At 35.1% G+C, this 26717-nt stretch overlaps 1 protein-coding gene across 1 annotated transcript in view; it reads right to left on the bottom strand.

Moving 5' to 3' along the window:
• Positions 1 to 458: 458 nt before the first annotated feature.
• Positions 459 to 26717, bottom strand: part of LOC128242632 (A disintegrin and metalloproteinase with thrombospondin motifs 16-like) — a 70913-nt gene continuing 44654 nt past the window's right edge. Inside the window, exons 6-24 of the mRNA XM_052959863.1 lie at positions 20298 to 20381; positions 19762 to 19921; positions 19047 to 19152; positions 15254 to 15391; positions 14642 to 14795; positions 13908 to 14003; positions 13187 to 13335; positions 12463 to 12526; positions 11890 to 12007; positions 10972 to 11102; positions 10450 to 10573; positions 9597 to 9844; positions 8914 to 9046; positions 8286 to 8412; positions 5472 to 5679; positions 4957 to 5145; positions 3979 to 4173; positions 3245 to 3389; positions 459 to 2594 (exon numbers count right to left, since the gene is read on the bottom strand). Coding sequence (XP_052815823.1) covers positions 2482 to 2594; positions 3245 to 3389; positions 3979 to 4173; positions 4957 to 5145; positions 5472 to 5679; positions 8286 to 8412; positions 8914 to 9046; positions 9597 to 9844; positions 10450 to 10573; positions 10972 to 11102; positions 11890 to 12007; positions 12463 to 12526; positions 13187 to 13335; positions 13908 to 14003; positions 14642 to 14795; positions 15254 to 15391; positions 19047 to 19152; positions 19762 to 19921; positions 20298 to 20381 — 2682 coding nt within the window. The 3' untranslated portion in view covers positions 459 to 2481. The remainder of the gene's footprint in view (positions 2595 to 3244; positions 3390 to 3978; positions 4174 to 4956; positions 5146 to 5471; positions 5680 to 8285; positions 8413 to 8913; positions 9047 to 9596; positions 9845 to 10449; positions 10574 to 10971; positions 11103 to 11889; positions 12008 to 12462; positions 12527 to 13186; positions 13336 to 13907; positions 14004 to 14641; positions 14796 to 15253; positions 15392 to 19046; positions 19153 to 19761; positions 19922 to 20297; positions 20382 to 26717) is intronic.

Genomic DNA, 26717 nt, shown 5'->3' with positions numbered 1-26717 from the left:
TAGTATGACATAAACATTTGTTGTGGATACCTCTTAAAGGGTAATGGAGACACTTAAGGATGGCATAAAAAAATCAGGAGGAACTGTAATTGTCTGTTGATCTATTGTTTTAATCCTGCTGGTAGTACACAGTCACTGAACCATATTGCATGCAGCCAACGGCCAGGAAATAGGCAGGAATACAAGTTTCTTTAAAAGAGGGCAATGAATTTTATGAGTTTCATAAGAGATTGTACAGAAAAGGTGGCATCTGGAATGTTTTCATGTTTTTATAATGAATATTTAAATTTGTGACCTACTTTTTACACGAATTGAGCCATACTCAAACATGACCTAGATTTCATAGAGACACATTCTGACCAAGTTTCATAAAGATTTGGTAAAACATTCATGCCTTGTTAATGTAATATTATTAAATGATTGTACAGAATTACATAAAACTTAATTGAAGACATATCAAAGGGCTTATCAGTTTTATTAATCTCTGTCTTGACAAACATGTTCACAATAAAGTGTTCTTCTAAATAAGTAAAAGAATACTATCGTAGCAATTAGCACACGAAATATGTGTTAGTGTAAATAAAAGAAAAAGCAATCAATAATCCTTCGATTCGATACCATTTTCAGCAGAATCTTTCAATATCAGGACAGTTTGAATCGCATCTTCACTGTTTCAAAGCGAGAGCTAAACTATCAAGGCGAAACTACAATATGCAGTTTAGAAATTAGGCATCAAGTGGTATTGGAGAGAAGGACTTTAAGAAGTGTTATACATTTTTGAATGTCTGCAAATCTTATAACATCAAAATAACATGTATGCATGTATGTGCATATTATGCATATATATGACTCAACTTCCATAATACAAAGACAGAATACACACAATAAACATTGAATCTAATCATGATACATTTATGTTGTGTACTCATCATGTTACACAAATGAAACAAGAAAATAACAACAATAATAATATTGAATCCGAAAAGGCCATAGAAGTACAATATTGGCTGATCAGAGTTATATTATTAACAAGCACATACATGTACAATATTTCTGTACACATGTTTACAGTACTTAAACATGAGCATATGATGAGGTACAAAAAGAGTATAGTAATGTAAAAATGTATTAATATGGTCGAAAAGAACGTCATCGCATCCCATGGTATGATTTTCGTTGTGAATGTTGAATACATGTTACATGTTAAAACAAAAAATAATCTACATAAAACACTTCTTATCTTTAATACCACATCATCAACTTAATAGGGTTTAAACCATTCTCACATGTATAAAGATTGTTTAAGTCCACATACATCTCAACAGTCATGGAAAAGTCAAGAAGTGGGGCTATTTGCAGCTTATTCATGGACTTATATGAATATCTCTGTATGAAGAGAAGCCCCAATATTACAAAAATTCTCAAGTAAATTCTCAATCTAAACTCAGTCTACCACACAAAAGCATATAGTATGCTTCAAATCATCCCAAACACATCATAACAGTAAAGGCAACTGATGTTGGTATAGGACTCTTAATGCTGCTAATTACTGGCCTTTTTGACAGAAATGAAAATTAATCTCTAGCGGATACAACATATTACTTTAAAATAAGTGTGCATGATTCTGTTTTATTTATTTGTATTTGATTAGAAATAATAATTAAACAATTAAAAAATTACAATCCCAAAAGCAATATGTTTGTTTGTGCTTTATCTATTTATACACTTTTTTTAACTTTTCAACAAAATAAGATAAAAATACACCTGAAAATAACAACTGATGGAAGTTATATTCAACAAATCTTATAAATAGCAAGGACTAAATGGGAAGACATAATCTAAGGTTCATAGATATAAATGCCTCTTGTGAATGTTAATATCAAAGGATGAAAGAGGAAGGTTCTTGAGTTGATATAGAATTATGCTGCTAGCTACTGGCCTGTTTGACAGAAATGCCACTTGTCAATTGTATTTTATTTTATATTTCAAAGAAATATTTTATATCAACTGTTGAAGTTAATAATTCAGTGAAAAAGATACAAATTCATGTGATTTACATCCAGGGTCTCACAGAAGAATTGTCAATGCATATTAAAATATCAGTAAGTTCACATACCGCATTATACTATGCATAGGACGCACTTTTTTACCCCAGATTATCGTCGAAAAAATTGCCTGTGTCCTTTCTAAGCTATTAGGATTTTATCAATTTTTCTCAAGTCCATTTCAGCCCAAAAATATCGGACCGGAGACAAACCCGGTAATGGTAAGTACCGGTGCTGTGTAGCGTCCTATACATAGTATAATACGGTAGTCATAATAGCATAAATTGCAAATATAAGTCAAATTATCTGTTTTAAACTTGCATGTTTCAAAACTAATAAACTTGACCAAAATACAATCATGGTCAATTGTAAAATAATCACATGATGAAAACACTATAACATGACAACAACATCAACAACTACAGCAACAACAACATCATCTTCTGAAATAGCAGGATCGACAACATTTGGTCCCATAGAATTCATGATCACAGATGTTATGTTTGGGTACAAGATGACACCAGCTAAACTCATCACCGCAATCAGGGCCTGGAAATAGAAGGTGACAAGATCTAAGACCTTTTTCTTCTCTAATTATAATACATTATACAAAGGGCATATTCTGATCAGTCCAGCACACAGGGTACAGAATGTAGAACAATCAGCTCTCTACATGCTTACCAAATATTGCTCTCCCTGAGCCAATTTCTGACCACTGTGTGCAAGAGTGTGATGTCTTTGGCATGGAGATATGAAAGTGTGAAGTGTTATGTTCTGAAAATGTCTGTCAGCCTGTAGAAAATGATTCTGCCTTCTTTAACGAAGGAGGGTTTTATCTGAGGGTAACAGTAAACTCCTACCTTTTTGCCTCATTTTTTTTTTATCAAAATACAACATCATACCAAATACATTAAACTGTATGAATACCAAAACAACACATATTTGAGGTTCTGTGCATACTGACTATTGCTTCTTGCTTACCAAATACTCCTTAAAAAAACATGATTTCCACGTACCAAAAAGGGAAGTTTCAGCCTCTTATAAATCTGCCCCAAAATGTTGCTGACTAAGAGATACAAGATGGCATCAAAATGTTTTATTGTTACCGTAAAACGCCAATACAGTCACTGCACTACCCTGTAAGTCTGCCAAAAGGTGGTTATAGTTTTGTAATGTTTACTCCATTATTTATAGCCTACCTGGACTTTCACAAGGTTTAGTGAGGCAATTCTGCATGTTGACTGGTTTGTCAGCATCATCACAATTGTGAGAGAGACGCCTGAACTCCTGGTGCATACAGTGTACCAGTCTGGTCTGTGTACCTGACCCACATGTCACTGAACACTGGAAGGAAAGTGTTGTAAATATATCATCTGCCTTTGAAAATATGCATGGCATAACATATTTTACAAACTCAAGGGCCATAACTCTGGTTTAATGAAGTGAAATGTTGGGTGAAACAACAGGTGCACAGTCTGAACAAATTTCTTTTAAGTTTCAACAGCCTAGATCAAATGTTTTTTTTTGATAAGTGCACTCAAAAAGTGTTAAATTTATAAGGTCAGTTTTTACTCAGTCAATGCTAATAACCCTGGTCCTAACGAGTGAAATCAAACCAAGCCCCAGGTGCACAAATTTACATGCTGAACAACACTCCTATAAAATTTCAGGAGTTTATGTCAAAATGTATAGTAAATGAGGGTGGCACAAGTGTCCTGACTGAGAGCTGGATAACAGAGAAGGTCCCCAATACTCCTTTTAATGTAAGCCATAAAAAGTAGAAAAGCTACAATATATATAAAAATAGATTAATCTTTCCAGGAAAAGTAGTCTTGAAATTCAAATATTTCTTAACAATGTGATACTGTCACCAAAACTAAACTTCCATGCTGGTGATACAAATATTATATCATATTGATTCAAAATACAGTACCTGAGACCAGGGGGAGGCATACCAATAGGTCTTCATAGGGCAGGCTTCAAGGTCACACATCTGGGTTAAGGTCACATTGAGGGGATCAAGATGGTGACACTTTTTGTCATGGGTAATGATTGCCTTGTCGGACTGGGTCTTTCTGGTACATTTGATTGCCCTACTCATTCTTCCTTTACCACATGTGGCTGAGCACTGAAAAATAGCAAGGTCAACATGTAATTCAAACTAGCAAGGTCAAGGTCAACATACAAACATAAAATAGAAAAGTCAAGGTCAACATATAAATGTAAAAAGCAAGGTCAAGATCAACAAGGTCAAGATCAACATAAAAATGTAAAATAGCAAGGTCAACATATCAATGTAAGAGAAAGTTTTGGTTTTCTGCAAAATAAAGCAAAGTGAAGAATATGTAATGAAAAATTCTAAAGGCACCTTATATTTGAATTCACTGGTGTTATAAACATGAAAAACATCAACTAAATAAAGTGCTAAGGAAGTTGTATGATAAATATATTCAGACTTGTCCAGCAGATAGGTTGGAGCCAATGACAGTTTAGCATGGATAATACCTATCCAGTCATTATTAGAGAGTCGTTTGCCTTAAGGGGCACAATGTAGGTTGATGCAATTTTTTTTTTTAATTTTAATTCATTATTATGTTTATCTCATTTGTTTTTAATGATCAAACTAAATAAAGGCTTCATCTGTACACATTTTTTTAAGGTTGATCATTCAAGTCAAATGCTTAAATAATGGATTGATTTTTCTATATTTTCTGCACAAACCTTTATTGTGCCCCTTCTGATTTCTGTATAGTAAAATGGTTTTGATAATTTTCTGAACTATACCCATCTACATTGGTAAGGAATGACTGTAGGAAAAGGCATTGTGGTAAATCAATAATGTTACACCTATTTCATCTAGCAGAAGATTGATATATAGACAGTGATAATTGCTTGTCTACATTTAAATTACCTCAGTCCAGGATGTGACTGTCCACTGAGCGGTGGGATCTGGACACCTCACATTTCTGCAGCCGTTGTGTTGTACGGGCCTCTGGTCACCGCTGCACATGCTGTCTGGTAGCACAACTTGGCCACCCAACGTCTTACTGCGACACACCACTGTTCGTGACTTAAGGCCTTTACCGCATGTGGCTGAACACTGCAGAGTAGGTATTTTAAAGTTTTGGACACATTGAAATTTCATGGTCTATGAGTAAAGTTGTTACCAGAATTGTAGTTGTATATATCATATGGAAATGCCTGTGTATCATTAAGCATCTTTGATACGTATAGAATAAACCCTATATAAACCCTTATACTGCAGCCTATCAAATCAATAAAATAATAGTAAACAATCACAAAAGAGCCAATTTTGCCAACCTGTGACCTAATGGGGGGACTCCTGTGTGTTATACCCCCTATCTGATGACAGAATTGCATGGATCAATAGAAAAATAAGTATAGATAGAGTCAAGTCCAACTAACCTGAGACCATGACCCCTTGTACCAGACCGGGGGACACTCTTGTGTGTTACACTCCCTCTTCTTCTGGGGTTTGCTCTCCCGGTCACAGAATTTCCGAGGAAGTTTGCGGTCTTCCTTCGTGGACATTCGCTGTATGCAGTAGACCTTACGCTTCTGTTTTCCACCCCCACACTCCTTGTGACACACGCTCCAAGGCTGTGCCGCCCACCTGTATTATCAGTATGTTATTTATTTTTAGAAATATAGATTAATATGCATTTTCCATATTAAGGTCATCATGACCTTGAACTTAGAACCAAACACTATGACCTCTTACTATCAATCCAGGTCCTACTTGTAATGACCAATAATCCTTCCTAGCTTGAGGACATTTGATCAACAGCTAGTTCTGTTAGTACTAAAATGAGTAAAAATCACCATGACCATGCAGTTTGATGTACTGATCTCAATATCAATAGGGGTATATAATCCTACCAAGTTTGAGGACTGTATGATCAATAATATTAAATACCATTTTTATTCGTTTCATGTGATATAAAACATAACAGATTATTTAAAATAAATACATTCAACCAGCACATATTGCACAAAGAAACACACAAATTGTCATTCACTAATCCTTAAATCGCTTTCCTCAAAGCCCTCAAATTCCTCGTCATCGTCGTCACTCTCGAAGAAACGCTCCATTTCATCCTCCGTCATGTCTTTGGTCGTCTTGTCCGTGTAGTAACCGCATCCATCATCGTCTTCTTCTTCGTCGGCTGCCTCATCTGTCTGTTTGTGCCCTGGGTTTTTGACAAACTCCTCCCATATGGTGTCATCTTCGGTCCCGTCCATAGCGTTTGATATGGAGCACTTCTTGAACGCATAAACAATGATCTTCAGATCTAGCTCTTTCCATGCGTCTACGATCCAAGCGCAGATTTGATCAAGTTCTGGTTCCTTCTTCGCCCAGTCTTTGTGTAGGAGTGCGTTTCACCGGCCATCCAATTATTCCATTTATTTCTCAGTGCCACTTTCATCGGTTTGTTAATGGAGACGTCTAGAGGCTGTAGAATGGATGTCATCCCTCCGGGAATGACAGCTGGAGTTGTCCTTGATTCTTTCATCAACTCTTTCATTCCGGGGGTTGTGTGAGCCCTGAAAGCATCCAGGACGAGTAGAGAGCGATGCAGGTCTGCTCCTGGTCGTTCGTTCCACACGGTTTTAACCCAGTCGTAGCAAAGAGCCTGGTCCATCCAGCCCTTTTCCTGCACACGAACGTGGATCCCTGCTGGCCATTCGATATTCTTCGGCATAGTTTTTCTCTTAAATATAACGTATGGCGGGAGCTTGCCTCCGTCAGCTGTACAAGCCAACATCACGGTGAATCTGTTTTTCTCGTTTCCTGTTGTATGTATGGTTACAGACTTAGAACCAAGAGCATTCAACGTTGTTGACGCAGGCATGTCGAATGTCAGTGGAGTCTGGTCAGCATTGCCTATTTGGCTAAGTGGGAAGTCGGTGGCTTTTCTTTGGCGGATAATAAATCGCTGAAAGTCTGTGATTTTAGTCTCAAAATCATCTGGTAGCTTCTGGCTGATGTGAGTACGTCTTCGGATGGACAGCTGTTGACGTTTCATGAAGGCGCGGACCCATGTTGTTGATGCCTTGAAGGTTGATTGAACTTGATGTGTCTTCGCCAACTTCATAGCCTCGAGATGGATATCAATCGTTGATACGGCAACACCCCCCTCTCTTCGCTCTTTGACGTATTGTAGAATAGCCGTCTCAATAGCGGGATAGAGCGCCCCCATGCCCCGGTTGGCTTTTCTCGTTTTCGTCATGGCCATTAATTCGTGCTTCTGTTTTCGCCATTTGCGTACGTTGACCTCATTCATGGTGTACTGGCGACCCGCTGCACGATTGCCGTGCTCTTCAGCATAGCTGATAACAGCTAGCTTTTCTCGTGCTGTGTACGATGTACGCACTTTCCCCATGATGGCACTAAAAAGTACCTAGTGTGACAATTTGTTGTTGGATGGCACTAAAAAGTACCTTTTATGACAATTTGTAAGATTCTTTCTGACAGTATATCGTAAACAAAATACGTCAAGAATGATAAGTTAAGTTTTGCAAAGACCTTATATTGTACGAGTTTGTTCTCAAAATGTCAACACCTACAGAAAAGAATAAAGAACGTGACAAAGTGCGAAAAAAACAAGACCATTATCGCAACAGTTTGTAGTATTGGTATGTTAACAGGTTAAAGGCAGTCGAGTTTTTCACACCTTATCGTACAACTGACAAAAAATATTTTGACAGTGCCCAACTTTGCTTTCTTATATGCAAGTTTAATTATTGTTCAATTCAATTTATTATTCAAAATTAAATTGAATAACTTTAATCGAAAAACATTTAATCCAAAAATATTTTTGTTAAAATTATAAACGTCTTACGATATACCGTATACCGATCTTTAACTTGCCGTTTTAACCCGTATATAATCGATCAATATGACGCGAGTAACTTCCCTTTCTACATAAAGTAAACAAACTCTCAGCTTAAAAATCGACCTCAGAAAAAAACTTTGAAAAATTGTTACGGGGTATTATACGCAGGCATTTTTTTGCATCGAAATCTGAGGAAAAAAAGGGCGTCTAATACCCAGTCATTTACGGTATATCAAAAGGAAACAATTTTTATGTAAAAGTTGCCATCTTTACAACCTTTGATAATTGAGTGGAAACAAAATTATAAACAGATTTGAGGAAAGACATGCAGCCAGCGATGACAAATAACAGCGCCTGTCAATTTGATGTGTCAAATGAATACCTGGGCCTACATGGTGCGGTGTTACAGGTGTATTTGCCAGTGGCAGGTTTCTGTTCAGTGACACAGTACCCTGGGTCCACCTCCTCCCCCTGGTCTCTGTGACAGTGGGCAGTCACTATCTGCTCTCCTGAGAAAGACAATATAGATCTGGTAACTCATATATATCTGGGTCAACATGGCACGCTGTTACAGCTGACAGTGGGCAGTCACTATCTGCTCTCCTGAGAAAGACAACATAGATCTGGTAACTGATATATATCTGGGTCTACATGGCGCACTATTACAGCTGACAGTGGAAAATAACTTCCTTTTAATATAGACCAAACAATTTATAAATTAGACTGCAAGCCAAAATTAAGGAGTATTTGTCTTTTTCTCAGAGGAAATAGGAGCATAACTCAAAATATTGTATCAAAAGTCAATGGACAGGCTAAATGTATGCATATTAGGACTGCATTTAATGAATACTTAACAATTTTAGCTAGAATATGACCAAATTTAATAAAATGAGTGTTGTCGACAACAAGACCTTGACATTTTCTAAACTTACTTTCCTATAAAGAACTTACAAGCTTTATGATCTTAAATATAAGACTCTTTCAGTTAAGCTGGCCCAAGTAAGCCTTACCTCCGGCACAGGCCTGGCTACACTCCGTCAGTGTGACTCTCCATGTGTAGTTATGGGCTGGGGGCAGATGATTCGTCTGCTTGGAAACCATGAAACTGTACCGGATACCAGGATTCTCCGACTGAAGCAACGCCTGAAAGACCAATACACTTAGACTTATGAAAGGAGAAGTATATGCACTGCCAAAAGAGCCTTTAGACAGTAAAATGTTGAACAGGATATAAGAACAAACACTTTGACAATGTGAGTGAACATGTACAATACATGTTGTCCAGTTAGCACAGTGGTTAGTGCACTGGCTTCTCACCTAGGAGACCGGGGTTCAATTCCCGACATGGGCTAATGTGAGTTTGGTTTGTGGTCACCAAGCCGAACAAGTGTGTTTCCTCTGGAAACTCCCATTTCCCACACAACCCCAGACCACACTCTCGCGTAAATCGTGGCAATGAGAGTGATTAATATAATGTTGTAATAACTTACTTCACAATGGTTGTAAAATAAATAAGATTAAACTATGTACAGAACAACAATGCACATTTATAACACTGTCATAAATGAACAAAAACTTCAATGATGACCTTAATTCTTATATATGTCCTTCATAAACAGTAGAAAGAAAATGGGCTGCCCATTATATGTTTTAAAAAAGAAAATCTACCATGAAATATTTTTTACAAACTTGCCTCTAAAACAAGGTCTTCGAGCAGAGGTCCCTTGGCAGTCAGGGACTCCGGGCTGTTATACGGTCGCCTGTACACGAACTTTGTCCCCCCGATGTCATACACCCCTTCCCCGTTGAGTTTCCAGTTCCCGTTAAGGTGGTAATTCCCGTGGGAGTCCCGTAGGGCAAGGTAGTTACTCCGGGCTATCTCCACCTCAGCTACCTCAATGCTGCTTGAACCGCGAGGTAGAAACACCACACCAAAGTAACCTGAAATGGCAAATAAATAGGTTGCTTTGTCCATAATAAATTATCTATGGCTGTTGATGAAGTTTAAGGACTTCATACATAAATGTTTTATTTCACTAAGTAGCGTTTCAACAAAAGACTTATGTAAGGATTCCAATATATGACATTGCATGCGGTATATTTTAACCAAATCATACATTTATTTTTTTGTTTTTGTACAAGTTCTTAAAGATACTGATATTACCAGAAAAGTGTCAAAGCTTAATCTTACTAAACAGAAAAAAATATCTGCCCTTAACATGATTTTATCCATATATATATGTATAGCATTATACAGATTTATTACTTTCTTTGGATCTCCAATAAATTGTCTTGAGCAGTCACAGCTAGGGCCCCTTTTCAATAAGATATCTAAGTCTTAAAACTTACGCTGCTTAAGAGAGGGCAGGGACAACCATAAAGTTTTGGGCAGAATGTATGCAATAAACATCCTTAATATACTCTAATTGAAACACAGTTACACCTAGAAAGTTACAATCTTAAGTCTTACAATTTTTATTGTAAAGGGGCCTTTAATTTTAAGTAAATTGGTAATCTGAGAATCACAGTCATATCTTAAGGTGTACCTTTCTCTGGAGGATGAGCGGTGAATGTATTTTCTACGATCTTACAAGTGGAGTTGTTTCCCTGACACACCCCACACCGGTCTTTGTGAGCCTCGGAACCAACCACCAAGTCACAGCCAACACGCTACATAATAAGAAACCTAGTTTATTCCTGGAGAATTTATTAGTGAAATATAACTTCCAATATTTTCACTGTTTGAAACTTTAGCATGTTCTGCTAAACATTAGCAGGCACAGGACTAAAACACAATATGACCAACATCATTTCAGAAGCTGCTACATGTGAATAGTTTCACATGTTTTTCTTATATAATGCAATTAAGAATCTTTTAATTTTTCTTTAAGGCATTTAATAAAAAGAAGATAACAGAAGTGAAAATCTTACTTTCATTGCTCACTCAGTGAAATTTATTGTGATATTTCACTGAAACATTTAAACAATTATTTAGGTCAAAGTAATTAGCAAATTTTATGATTGACAAAATTCCATTTACTCCTAGTAGTAAGATACAATAGTTATACCTGGCATTTTCCCTGTACACAGACATCTGTTGTGTAGTCGTTACATCGAGTACCGTCCGTAACCTCACGAGGCATGGTGTAGTAGAAGTTGTAGCCATCTGCCTTGCAGTAAAGTTTACATTCATCTTCAGCTGTGTGGGTAAAAGTGAAACTTTTCTGTCATACAACGAATAAGATGTCAATGTGGTACAATGCTTTTGAAAATGATACGAGTGTTGCGTAATGTTCATTAAAGGGGCTAGACACCAGATGGTCCCAAAATCGGCAAATACAATATTTCAACAAAACAAGCCTAGAATTGTCACTACGAGCTAGTATGTGTCCAATTATATATCATAATGCACGATTAAAAGAATATATTGTTGCTGTCTCAGCTGAGTTTACCCGCAAAATGATTTCCCAATTTATAGTGTGTATCTTTAGCATGTGAAAGTACAGATACATATACCAACGCTATTTTCAAATTAACAGGGATTTAGGTGGTGGACAAACCCAATAAATTTCGGATTGGAAAACAACGCAAAAATGTGAAAGATACATTTGTCGTAAGCCATATGATACATCAGTTACATTCATTGCGTTGTGCACAACGAAATAAATTTTATGTAAGTTTATGACAGTTTCCTTTCAATAATTATAAACCTGTAAGTATGACCTTGACTTTTGAGGTAAGGATGTGGATCTGCACGTAACATGTAATCTTCATATACCAAACACACGTGCCAAGAAATTTTAAAATCCCTCCCTGCATGACCAAGTTACAGCCCCGACACAGATAAACCAAACAGACGGCCAGTGCTCCATTTTAATTTGACCACCTTTGGGGGCATAATAAGATGTTGAGTGTATGGTACAAGCACAAATGGATTTTCTAATCCTATAATTCATTCAGACATTAACATTTTAGAATAGACCTACTTTCATATGAATCATATTCCCTGTATGACCGCCAGCGATAATTCCAGCCTCGGAAACTCTCCTGTGCAAGTTGTTTACATTGCTGTTCTCTGAAGTCAGGCACATCTTGTTCACACTCCTATAAAAAGAGATTGAACAAGGTTGGAAAGAAGATTTCTATATAAGTAGTAGTATATTGCAGTAGGAATTTATATAGAAGACATCAGCTGGTCCTTTGCTAACACATGGTGACCAATACAAAGTCTTACAGAGAAAGAACCTGCATTTTTCGAAAGTTTCATAAGTATTCAGTATTGTGTAGGGTCCAAAATCAGACAAACAACAGGCCCTGTGTGTCATTACAGCATGCATGTCTATAAAGTCATACAGCCCTTTTTCACTGATACAGATTTTAATCCAATTTTGCGCCAAAACAAATTCAAAGATTATCCATTTCCTGACCGTGTGAATCACCATGTCATTGTTTTGAATTGTGAGCTGAACTGTCCATACAAAGTGCCATGTAAATTGTGGCAACAGGTGGTATAAAGCTACGAAAAGGACTAATACAATTTAGTTGACATAATTGCTTACCAGGAGGTTGCACATTTTGTGGATGACTTCTGGTCCAGTACAGGTTTTGCCTCCATACTGGGGCCTGCAGTGTAAAAATATGTATACAGTAGGACAAATTATTTATAAAATTGCATTCATTTTTATTCAAATAAAATTTCACATGCAAAAGAAATTTTATCTGGCTTAGCACACTTGCATCTTTTCTCCAGCGTGTCCCGGATTCCATCCAAACTCCATCTCCTTGTGATTATAGTAGAGTGTAACAAAGCTATCAGTGGGCAAGACCAAATCTTCCACAACATTGTGGCAGCTATCATCTTTAATATTATGTTGTTATAACGTGTTTCACAATTATCATAAAAAGTTAATTTCAGATTGAACTACAGGCATGAAGCAAATCCAAATGTACATAAGGCCATGCCAAAGTGTTATATAGAAAAAGCTAAAAAAAATACCATTTCCTATGCCTTAATAATTAAAATATTGATGACATGAGCAAGAAACATTCCATACACTTGGAACAGGATTATCCTGCAATTCTAAATGATGCTTTCTGTATGCTTTTTAATGGTGAAATCTGCTAGATTACCAAATGCCTTTTTTGTAAAGAGAATACAATTGATTTATTTTTAAGGCATTTATTTCTTACTGGTTCGCTAGTTTTTTTTCCTTTTTTTTAGAGTCTGATGATAAACTAAGAAACAATTAGGTATGGCTTTTTGTGCATAGGATGTATTCATACCTAGGATTGTTGCATTCCCGTGTTCGAGTCTTGATTCCCCCGCCACAGGACCGTGTACATGCTGACCAACTTCCCCATTCCGTCCACCACCCGTGTATAGGGTTTGGCCCCTTCCTACCATAGCTCACACAGCGAGCCTGCTTACACCACTGAAATATATGGACATGAATATACATTAATAACAGTTATGATGTTTGCATGGCTTGGTGCGGCTTTGATTCCTTCTATTTATTTTAGCTCACATACTGGGTCCAATTACAGCATACCACTGAAATACATGTACCATAACACATTAAACATCAATCAAAACACATTTGGAAATCTATAACTCTGAATTTCCAGGTATATATAAGTTTGTTAATCCTCCAAACTAAATATTGAGTGAAACATTGTTTAATTTTTTTTTTATGCAAGTCAGTTGGCCTCATGGTAAAGGTGTCCACATCTCCCCTGACATTTGGGATCAATGCTAACTTTTTTATGACTTGCACTGTCTCCTGCTCAGTAATCAGACTTAAATATTATTCATACCAACTTACGACAAGTGTATAGTGAGATGGCTTTGCGGTAAAGGTGTCCACTTCGCCCTTGACATTGGGGATCGACTTTTTTGTGACTTTTACCAGTGCTGCCCAGAAATCAGACTCAAACTTGATTCATACCAATAGACAGCATATAAATAAGTTAAATATAACAATTTATGAAGTAAGTGCCCACCTACCCTACCAGGACCACAGGAGGTGCCCTCCGCGGCCGGCAGGAACTTGGTCTCACACATTCCCTCTCGCTTGTGGCAAAACAGGCTAACACATGGGTCCTAGAATATACAAAAGATGAAAGAGTTGTCAGGAGATATTTAACATCTTATAGGACTACAGGAGGTGCCCTCTGCGGTGCTCAGGAACTTGGTCTTACACATTCTCCACTCTTGTGGCAAAGATGTCCTAGGACGGATAGTAAGAAGAAGTGTTAAAGAGTTCTTGACGGAAGTAAGCAACAGGTTGCTGTTTAAGATTTCAAGCCAGCTTTTACTTTAAAATGTAACTATTCTGGATATTCTTCATTTTAAAAATCTTTTCATGAAATGAAATTCAACTTTAAAATATGATGTTAAATATAGCATGGAAGCAGGAAGTATTTCCTTTATTATTTTATAGTGTAATAAGTGGCATGCTGAGAGAACATCATCGTATGTCTGCTGTTGTATTGTTGTTGTTTTTTAATTTAAAAATGTACATAACTTGACAATTATTATATGCGTTTATTGTCTATGGCAAAATTTGTACCGAGTTTCATTGAATATTTTCATTTTTGTTACATTTATTGAATTATGGCCAAGTTTTTTTTCATTCAGACGATTCACTTATAAGATAGATATTCTTATATAAAATGTACTTTTTGCCAAAAATTAACACAGTTTAAAAAAACATTTATTTCCCTTAGCTACTATCTTACCTTGCCAAACATGATTGTACACTGTTTTGAATGGCTTCCAAACTGCCATTTGCACTGGGTGTCAGCGTCGAATATCTCCCCCGGCAACTTGTTTGGAAATTTCAGTTCTGCAGTGCCCTGTGACTGACTGGTCAAACACTCAGACTGTACGGCGCTGAAGGTTAAGGTAGTTTTTAAAATTAGAGATAAGACAAAAAGAAGTCTGAGTAATATATTCCATTCAAAATATAATTTGATTGTTATCAACATTTTGATCTTGTTTCCCAGTCAAAATGGAATTAAACAATATCTAACACTTAAAACAGTGTGGTCATTTTGGGGCCCAAGGTTCCAGGTCATGGTGTAATCCTTTGACTGATACATCCCTAGTTTTAGGAAGAGTCCATTTACATAACATATGTTCTATATATATATATGTTACTGCCTACTGCATGCAGACCAATGAAATGTTCCACTTTTAGCTGCACGAGTGGGTGAAGTGTTTGCTACTTCCTGTTTTTTCCTCATATACTGCTTTAAACATGACAACCGTTGAAAGGTTTCACTTCAGGCAGTTAAGGTGGATGATTAGATTTATTGATACTTCCCTATTTTCTGGAAGTATTCACTTACTTTAGGAATTTCCTCATATACTGCCTACTGCATGGCGACCAGTGGAACGTCCCACCCTGGGCAGCGAGGGTGGGCGACATAATGTATCCCGAGGTGTCCTTACAATCATTTCCATCACCATCATGCATCATCCCGAAGCTGAAAAAGATTTTTAATCAATAGTTTGCATATAGTGAATTTACCAATACTAAAACCTGCAAATTAGACAGTGGGAGCCGGTACAGTCTATCAAATTTTTGCAACGGACCATACACTCAATAAATATACCGGTAGCAAGATAATTTAGAATATCACCAAGGGTTATATACATCATAATCAACAGCATTCTTGGTTGCATGTCCACAACATTGCCTATACCCAATGTTAATTAGCAAAAATAGCATAATTAGATATTAACCCCACAAGCTATTAGAAAATGACTTCTTCATATATGTTAGAATTCAATTCTGGTATTCTACATTTGGGTGCTTTTCAAAATAATGAGGCTTTTTCTTTTATCTCTCCTAACTTTTATTCCTTTCACTTTTGGAAAGTGTTTGCAGACACATTATGGGCCAATCAATCTTGTTAAGAAAATTGTAGAGTTTCAAATGGATGGCTCATTCAGCAAAAAAGTTATGTAAGAATATGTTGCCTAATTTGTCCCCCTGTGCACCAAAAAAAGTGTGACATTTTACATGAAGACCTTTATTCAAATGTGTTTTATTTTTTGAAACTGAATGATATAGTATTGTATTATTGTTTTTTTATGTAACTTAACCCTTTCTCATTTTAAAAAAACATACTTCAAATAAAAAAATATGTATTATCTTATTCAAATTTTAATGTCATATGACGGACCCCCATTCGTTTAAAAAAGAAGATAGAATATTCAATTCACATTGAGAACACTACCATTCCATTTAAGCACTATTTATATTAAATTACTATGTTATTTTAATAACTTTAACCTGCCAGCTTTATATAAATGACACAGTTTTATTATTTCATACATTATTTTGTCCGTAACTCAGATGCATGACTTATTACCCCAAAATGTCCCCTGTGCACCTTTTCGGTTGTTAGTTGTCAGAGTTCTATAATTTCTTCAATAAAATGATATTCTGCTGTATTTCCCAGAAAAGAAAGTTACAACAGATGCAAAAACAGTTTTCAGCCTCTCACATACAGAGATTTGAAGCATCTGCATGGTTTAAAGCAATGTCCCCTGTGCACCCTGTTTTAGCAGATTTCAATAAAATGTCATAAACTAACAAATATGGTGCTATTTCCACATTCTGAGAAGTGTGTATGTTATATTTAGGCATCACTTGATAGTTTAGCAACTTGATGGTAACTGTGTTATAAATACTTTTTTATTATTTAATTATAAAGCCATTAAATGTTTACTTTTAAAGGTTTATCAAATTAATTTAAATACAGTTTCAGTATTGAGGCACATATGATAACATATTTTGTTTAAATATGTTTAAATATTCTATTTTGATTTTATCATGACAATTAAAAAACATCAAATCAAATTGAAACTATTCATGTACTGCTTTTATATGTGCAAGGTATTATATGCTTCAATTCAGTGCACAGGGGACAATTTTTTTCATATGGATAGCAAATATACCAGATTATAATTTTGTACAGGAAATAATTTTTACCCTAGTGGAAAAGCTTGTAGTTAAGCTTCCTTTTCCAAAGAGATCACATAGAAAATTTGAAAACAAATGAAGAAAAGACTTTTGAAAACATTAACACAATGAAGTCTAGGAAGTGCCTAGAATGACTTTAAGGAAAGATCAAAAGTTGCAGAAAATGTATGACAGAGATCGAGATACTGAGAAAAAGAGCAGAATTTGCCAGGTATTGCTCAAATGCTATTTAAAGAAAGAGGACAAATAGATCCTATATGATTTACAAATAAAAGAAAAGGAGAAACTAAAGAAGCAGGGGCAGAGAAGAAATAAAATGAAGCGAAATGAGGAAACAACAAAAGTTCAGAAAATGACGGGCAGAATAAAAAATGAGAAGGTATGAACACACACAGTTGAAGCAGCATCAGTTCAGAAAAAGCACAACATGTATGCAAAACAACCCCTTCGGAGGGATTCCATGGCATGGGCCTCCACAATTAACCGTCTGGTAAAGAATGCCACACCAAAGTGAAGGTCTTAAAATAAGTCATGTTGCAGAAAATTACACAATTGGTGATGTCTGTCAGTCATAGTCATAAGAAAAGTAGGTACACCAACTAAATTAGGAAAAATAAAAAGGCAGCTATAGTATACACAAGCAATGCTAAGAATATGTGGAGTTGCAAGAAAAGTCTTAGACAATTTGAGCGCCTAAAAATGGACCAAAGTAAAACCATGTCAAAGCCAGGTGTATTTAAATCCTTGTGGAAACCAAAAGTTGAGAATTTTCTTGAATTTAATTCTTGAATAATGCCTAATAAAAAAGATACTATTCTATTGAGTAGGATGCCAAAGGCAAAGAGGCATTTTTTAAATTTAGACATGTTCACATATTGTTTAATGGTATTAAACAGGTGCATTGAGACCAAAAACTTTATTCCACTCTGTGGACATATTGTATTCCATTGTTTAGAAATTTAGTTTTGTAGGCTCTTAAATGTTATCTTTCAAACATTTACAGTATTGTTTCAAGCTTTACTGAAAGTACAGTTCCTCTTATTGTAAAAATGTTTACCAGGAAAAGTTAAGTTACAAAAATAATTACATAATTAAAAAATATTACTTGCATTATGATTTGTCCCCTGTGCACCCTTTCCATTACATAACAAAGTATTAAACATGTATGAATTCTAGTACTTTATATTACCATTGATGATATTTTCTTATTTTTAGACTCAATATGAAGTAATAAATATTATATATGTGATTGTTTGCTGTAAATTGTTCTCTTAGCCACTATTTTCCATTTGCATCATTACATGCTGTTGAATTTGAGGAAATTGTTGTGAAAAATGTGATACTGAAGAAATTTTGAGGAATACAATTTTGGCAATTGTAAGTTACAATACATTCTTGAAATTTGGTATGTGGTCTATAAAGATGCATAAGGTGAGGTTAATGTAGATTTTTCCCTTATTTGATTCTTGTTTTAATTACAGCAAAAACTTTGTGAGGTAACAATTAATTTTTGGTTTCAAATTTAGACAAAATGTGTTGATTTTTTCTATTTTTCTTAAACAACTGAGTTATTATGCACATGACTACACACAGGTACCAATTTCTGATTATATAATTCAGAAAAAAGCATATGATTTATGCTAGGTTCTTGTCATAAGTCACTTTTATAAATCAACCATATTGTAAGAAATGTTCGCAATATTTGGATTTAAGGTCAAAATATTTTTTTATTTGTATTTCCTGATACTTTCCCAAAGTTGTTTCTGTGTAATTTGAAGTATTTACTTTCATGTAAAATAGGTGACAATCATGAAAACTGGGTTTGAATTTTCAACCCCTATGTCACACTTTTGCCTCATTATTTTGAAAACCACCCATATGCTTTTTTGCCAAAATTGATATGCAGGGAATTAAGCCACAGAAAATCTGAAAAATCTGCAACTGCCATTGGCTAGAAACTTTGAAAATCCTCAACTGCCAGCAACTTTGAAAATCCTCAACTGCCATTGGCCAGAAACTTTAAAAATCCTCAACTGCCATTGGCCAGAAACTTTGAAAATCCTCAACTGCCATTGGCCAGAAACTTTAAAAACCCTCAACTGCCATTGGCCTACAAATAAGTGTGAATGCCAATGAGACATAAAGCCTACTTGTGTCCCATCTCGTGTGCTACAGTGAAGGCGGTTGACAGTCCAGTGTCCTCGTTCACAATACAGCTCCGTAGTTCACTGCACATCCCGTCGATAGGGGCAAACCCTGTAAGAATATTTCATGCATGTGGACTCAGTCATGACTGACGGATATTCAGTGATAAAAAATCACATGAAATACATGTCTTCACAGGAAGATCCAGCAAGAATATTTTTAAAAAATTTGGAGTCGGTCTTAAAAAGACATACAATACATAGTACAGAATTGTCAACATATGCCAGTTCTTGTTCATATTTCTCTCTTGATAAAATTAGGTGCAAATTAATATACAAGACAGCAAAATGAATTTGATTTATATTGACTCACTTACAAATTGATTTGTCTTGTCGCCTGTATCTTGCTATAGGAATCAAGTTCTTAGTTTATTTTTTGTACTAATTTACATTTTTCAAAACTTGATGGTGATGAAAAACGATAGCTTATAGAAAAACATTTGAGTCAATTTCCTTGGCATAAAACAGTACTAATGTCCATTTTTAGAGACCAAGAGAATGTATCCCTGGTGGGGCTCAAACCCACAACCTCTTGGAAAGGCTAACACAACAAGACCTCTCTCACCATCCTTATTTCAGTTTTACTTTTTGCTTGATAAAAATGTCAAAACTAAATACTAATATTATAATTTTTACAGTGTTAATAACATGTTTATCCTACCCAGAGTGTCACAGGGTGCATTCTGGTAGGAGCAGATATCTTTTCCCGTAAGCAAGACTGCATGATCATGAAGTTTCTGTCGCCCATTGTGCACCCCTGCCTGCCATGCACAGAAACTGTTCAGCGTCTTGTCCGCATGGTTCGTGATGTGCAGGCCTGGCTTCAAAAGTTGGTAAATAATTATACAAACTATCAGGTATAATTTACATTTCATTCATTATTTTTTAAAGACAACTATCAATTGAAAATCAATTAATGTTTCTGTCATACAAATATGACTGCACTTTGAATTTAAGTTTGAAGTAAACCCATTAAAACTCTGCATAAATATTTAATCATTTTACAACTTGTTCAGCAATCTATGAATCTGATGAATCAATCAATCCAACAGTTTTTTTTCTTATTGCAAACTTGTTCTTTTCCTGTTTTGTAGCAACAAGAATAGAAAAATAATTACTTTTTTTCTTACCACCCCCCAGAAAAGAAGTAAAGAAGGGCAACTCTGTACTGTCAGAATAAAATGCTACTAGATTTACCTCCCTTCCATCTAGAAACACCAGCCCAACTAGAACCACGTTAATGGGATAACCCAATGTTGTGTCCTGGTACAACTGGGATACCTGGAAACATGGACGTCTTGTAATTAAAACATACAAAATAAGTAGTGCTTTATCTCGAGATAGAAAATCAGACTAAATCAAAATCAATCATTGGAAATAAGCGTTCAAGCCATTTTTATAAATTTTCCATTATGTAATAATCATTGCAATCAAAAGTTCATAAAAATGTTCAAACAGTGGTACAAAAGAAAAAGCAAAAAATGCTGCATTTCAATTTTGATAACACTTTAAGTGTACTTGAACATGAAGGCAAACTCTTATGATGTATTTTGTTATTTGGTCAAAAAATTTCAATGAGAACCTAGAGATTTTTAGCTCTAAAATAGATTTTATTCAATAATGTATCATGTTGTTTTTACCACATTTTCCTACTGTTAGAGAATAAAGCCACATAGTGATAATCGATTCCAATGTTATGCAATCGATTATTACTGACCTCAATTCTAAACACTCGATTTTCAACAATACTCAATTAACCGATGTATCGTTTATCTAGTTATGATTTAACTGAAGACCTATAACCGCCTGATGAGGCTCTAATATTATATAATGATGCTATCTCACAATATTTACATTTGCCTATTCCTTTGTATAGATAAAACTTGACATTCATATTGTATAACACGCAAAGAGTTATTATGTCATTGTTTAGTTCAATATTGCACTCTGATTGGATTAGCACTATCTCATTTAACCAATGATATATGACATTACAAATCTCAGCTTTTCTTTTATACAAATGTATGTTGTGGGATACATTTCTTTAAGAACAAATACTAAATTGCAGAATATACTGCTAATTAATCATCTTAATGAATATTTTTTTAAATGTAAATATAAAAATTGATCTTTTTTTCTTATGTTTATGCCATATGCAAGTAGGGCAAGCAAGCAAATTACCATGACGTACTGGGATTTGCTCATGGGTGAAAACAAAGGCAAAATGCGATCAATCCTTGAATGTAGAAGCCATAATTAATGATATACATTGGCGTTTACATTGACTGTCCTGATAAAAAATAAATTCATGCAATTGCAATATGTTAAGGAATGCTGTTAGGGCCATCGCCTGTGAATGAAGTTTCATCGTAGTTTCGTGATTTTGCGTTTTCATCATCATTCTATCGAGTATCCCGTTTCAGATTAACACATTCATAAGCAATGGCCATAAAGGCATTCGGTAATATGTCCCGACTTGTGATACGTTCTTGCTTTATGTCCTGACTTGTGATACGTTCTTGCTTTATGTCCTGACATGTGATTCATTTACAACTAAGAGCAAATGATCATAATTATGTTTTTTGCTTTTAAATGTATTTTCAAACTTAGAGATTAGATATTAACGATCCCTCTAAGAAAACATCTAGAGGGCCTCAATAATAATGGTAATGCTTGAAGAATGTTTTACACTCTTAAAACCATCAACCCTTCCACAAAATGGTCTAGTTCAAAGAAAAAAGATCCTAGTAATATTTCATAATAATCTATATTGGTCCACATTAAATCCATATCAGATTAAACTTATAGATGTAGGAGATTTCATGTTATATAACAAGAGGGACATGGAGCGAACATGCGCTCTCTTTTTTCCAGTCAAAAAAGTGGCATAACTCCACAATTATTAAAGCCAGAGTTATGGGCCTTGCTGTACATGCGCATATTTTCTTTGGCAACATTTATACCAAGTTTCATTTGAATATCTTGAATGGTATTTTTGTTATCGCCTAGTTACTAGAAGGTTTTCGACCGGTTTTAAAATGGACAGGGAACTGTCAGAGGGACAAAAGGGCGTATTGTATTGATAAATTGAATAATTAAAGCATTATGAATTTCAAAGTAAATGTTAGAATTGTTCATTTGAAGTAATTTAAGTTTTCAACTACTAAATATGTAAAGTTTGTTTGAATTCATAATCATATTTTTAAGTTTTGATCAAAACAAAAGAAATATTTAACTATCTTAAGAATTTTATCTTTCGAGGCATGAGGGTGCACATTCTGGTCTCCATAAGGGCAGCAGGGTGCTTCCTAAAAAGGTCAGGGTGCAGCACCCTCACATAACCCTCTAGCTTGAACCCTATACCAAGGTTAAACAAATCACAATGACTCTGACACTGAAGAGGACACAAAGGCTATCACAATACCTCATCTGTATTCTTCAAAAACAGACAATAAACTTAAGCTGATAAAATAAGCCATAAGTTTGAGAATAAAAACAGTCTGGGCAAGTTTAATTCCGAGCAGTCAGTTGGTAGGGCAACATTATTTGAGAAAAATGATGTTTGTAATGCCTCATTATCTGATAATTTTATATCAGAGATAACTTGTATCACAATATATTTTATTGGGGAAGATATGTTGAGCCTACCTCTGAGAAATGGCTCATAAATTTTCAGCAACTTGCTGCATTGTTGCAGTACATTGTGAATCACTAAATGAAGTAACAAAGAGAATAGAGAAATTATCATTCGGATGCCAGACATCAGATTCTTAAATGACATAATTATTTATGACAAAAGATTCATAACGTTACATGTAACAGATTCACCAATTTTTATGATTACTGCTCTTCTAATTGCAATGTGAACTGTATGTTGGCCATATTCAATAAGCAACTTGAATTTAAATTTAAGATTAGAATTGTTTTGATTGGCCTGTATATTTAGCTGACCAATAGGCTGAATGGAATCACTGAGGCATGTCTATGGATAAGGATAAGATCAATATTGAATACTGGCCAGTATTCATAAAGCATCTTAAGACTTTTCCTAACTTAAGTCACTTTCCTAATTGAAGTATCACACTGGTGATTTAATAATGAATTTTTTTTTTAATAATTTCTGAAATACTTTTGTTTTCATTGTCTTTATTGACAACATATACTTTTATGTTATAAAACTTGTGTACCGCTCTTTTAATTTGACTATGAAATTTAAGGAAATGGACACAAGATGCTAGCTCAATGAATACCTTCCCATATGATATAATAACGTAATTATATCTAGAATACGATGGAAATTTTAGGATATCAACTTAAGAAATGACCATAGGTTTTTTTTTAATACAAGCCCTTATCTCAATCTCAAATTGCAGTTAAGCCTTCGCTGTTTAAATGTTCATGCCTCAGTCCCCTTTGCCTAGGTGGCTGTGGGGGTTTAAAATATCCTATGCAGAAGCCACATATCTATCCGTTTTTGGGGCCTACCGTTGCCGTATTGTAGCCGTAGAGCTGATGTGACTGAGGAAGAAGTATAAAGAGAAGAACGGGACTTGATCGAGTACTTGTACACAATGCAAACAAGTTATAAAACCCCTCGATCCCTCTCTACCAAATACAATTTTAGCTTGCCGACCAGCTTCTCATTAAAATATTTTCGGCCTTTAAGTTTTGATAAGATTCATAAAAAATCTATTTTCTACAGCATACACCCAATGATGGTCTGCTGGACCAATGACTTCTAAATTTACACAGAGATTATTGTTTAAGATTCTACTAAGTGATAATTTCTTTTTATCTTTCATACAACATTTAAAATACATTTTTCTTTCTTTGTCTGGAAAACTTTATTTTAAGAATTTCTTATCTTCAACTGTTATATCTTGTCTCAATTATATTATTAAAGCAATCATAAGTCTCAGCCAGAATTTACTTCCATTTCACAGGACAAAAAGATTGCCAACTCCAAGTCTTCTCATGTTTTTTTAAATAATTATCTATTAAATAATTATCTTATAAAAGATTATTGAATACATTTATAATACAGCTATCAAAATTAATAAATTTTCTGTGCAATTTTTGCAAATTTAGCAGTTGCCACGGTTACCTTATTTCATTATCATAATATTACCACACTTAAATTATAACCGACATCTTCTTCCTATGAAATTGCCTATCGCCTTTCAATAAGTCAATAAGTTCCACCACTTTATCGTTAAGATTTGTTTTCATACAACAGACATGACATCATAATTTTGTTCCCTGTCTACCAAAAACAGGTTACAATCGAAGACAGTTAAAACACATTAGGTCAAATCTTAATGACAAAATTTTTGTTCCCTCTGCCATTCTTCATTAACCTTAGATGCTCTAACTATTACTTTAATTTCATCATCTTTTCCTCATACTTGAAATTATGCCCATTAAAAGTACTTCACTGTTGAACCAATTAAATCCTGTATTTTTTTTATATTTTACCATGAAATATATCAGACATCATATCGCCTTATCTATGTGAATTAATTAAAATTTTAGGTTAAAAATTGCATGGCGCTCAAAAACATTTCAGAAAAAAATAAAAAATACAAGCAAAATCTTGTATTGTTCTCATAATTTAAAACAGCAATTAAAGGAAAACATAAATATGCAATTATAAAATCAAAGGTTTTGATGCAAGATGTTTATTCTAATTAAGATCTGTTTGTTTAGGTTTTGCTGCTGATAAATTAACTGACAACTCATATCTCCATTGAAGCAAAATTGGTTAGACACAAATGGGCCATCTTATTAACAGCAAGCCTACAATGCAATATCATAAAGCCTACAATGCAATATCATAAAACCAATTAAGTAAGTGTCACAAACTAAATGAAAAGCTTTACTTACAAAATAAAAAAAAAAAAAAAAAAAACATTGCTAAAACTGACCAATGATAAGTTTAAGTTTTGAAAAATTAATATTCTTATTACAGGTACTCAAAAATACAACTACATAAAAAGTGCTTGACTCCCCAATTGTGCGGGTCATACCGGCTCACATGCAAGCCCTTGGGGCTGATTTTTTCACCCAGACAGCAAACATATGATTCATATTTTTTTCTTGCATACCTGAAATTACCAAATTTTGTGGAAAATTTGATGTAGAAAAAGTGTATTTTTGTACATTTCACCAAAAAGTGCACGCAACATTGTTTACTGGCGTCATGAAGTGTAGTGATTTGGCAACATTGTTTACTGGCGTCATGAAGTGTAGTGATTTGGCAACATTGTTTACTGGCGTCATGAAGTGTAGTGATTTGGCAACATTGTTTACTGGCGTCATGAAGTGTAGTGATTTTAGATCAGTGATGACGTTAAATAGTTGCTCTTAAAATCACGTTTTGGCAATAATCAATTTTCGTTTTTAAGTCTTGCAAACTTATGATACTTAGCTTTACTATATTGACATAATGTACTTTAATAAACCATTCAATAAAAGATATAAAAAGTGGCGTGTTTTTGTGCATGACTCAACTGTTATGGGGGCTGCCAGATGGGATTTTCCAGCATAACTAAATTCACTGGAAATGCCTATCTAGTGTGCAAGAATAATAATATCTGTCATGTGTACCCCTTCTGGATTGAAAAATCTCACCCGAGGGCACCTGCGTTGCAAGGTAACGAGGCTTGCCGAGTTACCGGCTACGCAGCGTGCCCGAGGGTCGGATTTTTCTATCCGGAATGGACACATGATAGATATTTTTCTAGCATACCTTAAATTACTTTTTTTGTGAAGAAAAAAACAAAAAAAGCGATTTTTTGTACATTTCACCAAAAAGCGCGTGCAATGATGTTTACTGACGTCATGATGCGCAGTATTTTGTATTCACTGCATACGTCAAGAAGTTCCTTGAGTACCACATCTTTTAAGGGTTATTTTGTATAGTTATGAAGATATATTTTTGCAAAGTTAATGTTTATGGAACTCATCTATTGAAATCTCATAATTATGGTTACATAAAGTATATAATATAAAAAAGAAAAAAAAGAAAAGTATAGTGTCACAGCGTGTGAATCATCTGGCATTAGGGGGTGACAGATGGAGTTTTCCAGTACAGCTGACGTCACCGGAAATGCATATCCAGTGTGCTAGAAATTTTGATCTGTTTCCTCAGTGAGTCAAGGGCTGTAACACTTAAAACACAACTTGACAAGATATGGACCCTCATCAAGGGACACAACTTGACAAGATATGGACCCTCATCAAGGGACACAACTTGACAAGATATGGACCTTCATCAAGGGACACAACCTGCCAAGATTTGGCCTTCGTCAAGGGAAACAACTTGACAAGATATGGACCTTCATCAAGGGAAACAAGGGACACAACCTGCCAAGATATGGACCTTTATCAAGGGACACAACTTGACAAGATATGGACCCTCATCAAGGGACACAACTTGACATGATATGGACCCTCATCAAGGGACACAACTTGACATGATATGGACCCTCATCAAGGGACACAACTTGACAAGATATGGACCTTCATCAAGGGACACAACTTGACAAGATATGGACCTTCATCAAGGGACACAACCTGCCAAGATTTGGCCTTCGTCAAGGGAAACAACTTGACAAG

The sequence above is a fragment of the Mya arenaria genome, chromosome 8 (assembly GCF_026914265.1).
Source record: "Mya arenaria isolate MELC-2E11 chromosome 8, ASM2691426v1".
Taxonomy (NCBI): Eukaryota; Metazoa; Mollusca; class Bivalvia; order Myida; family Myidae; genus Mya; species Mya arenaria.
This window is presented reverse-complemented; position numbering and strand designations above follow the sequence as displayed.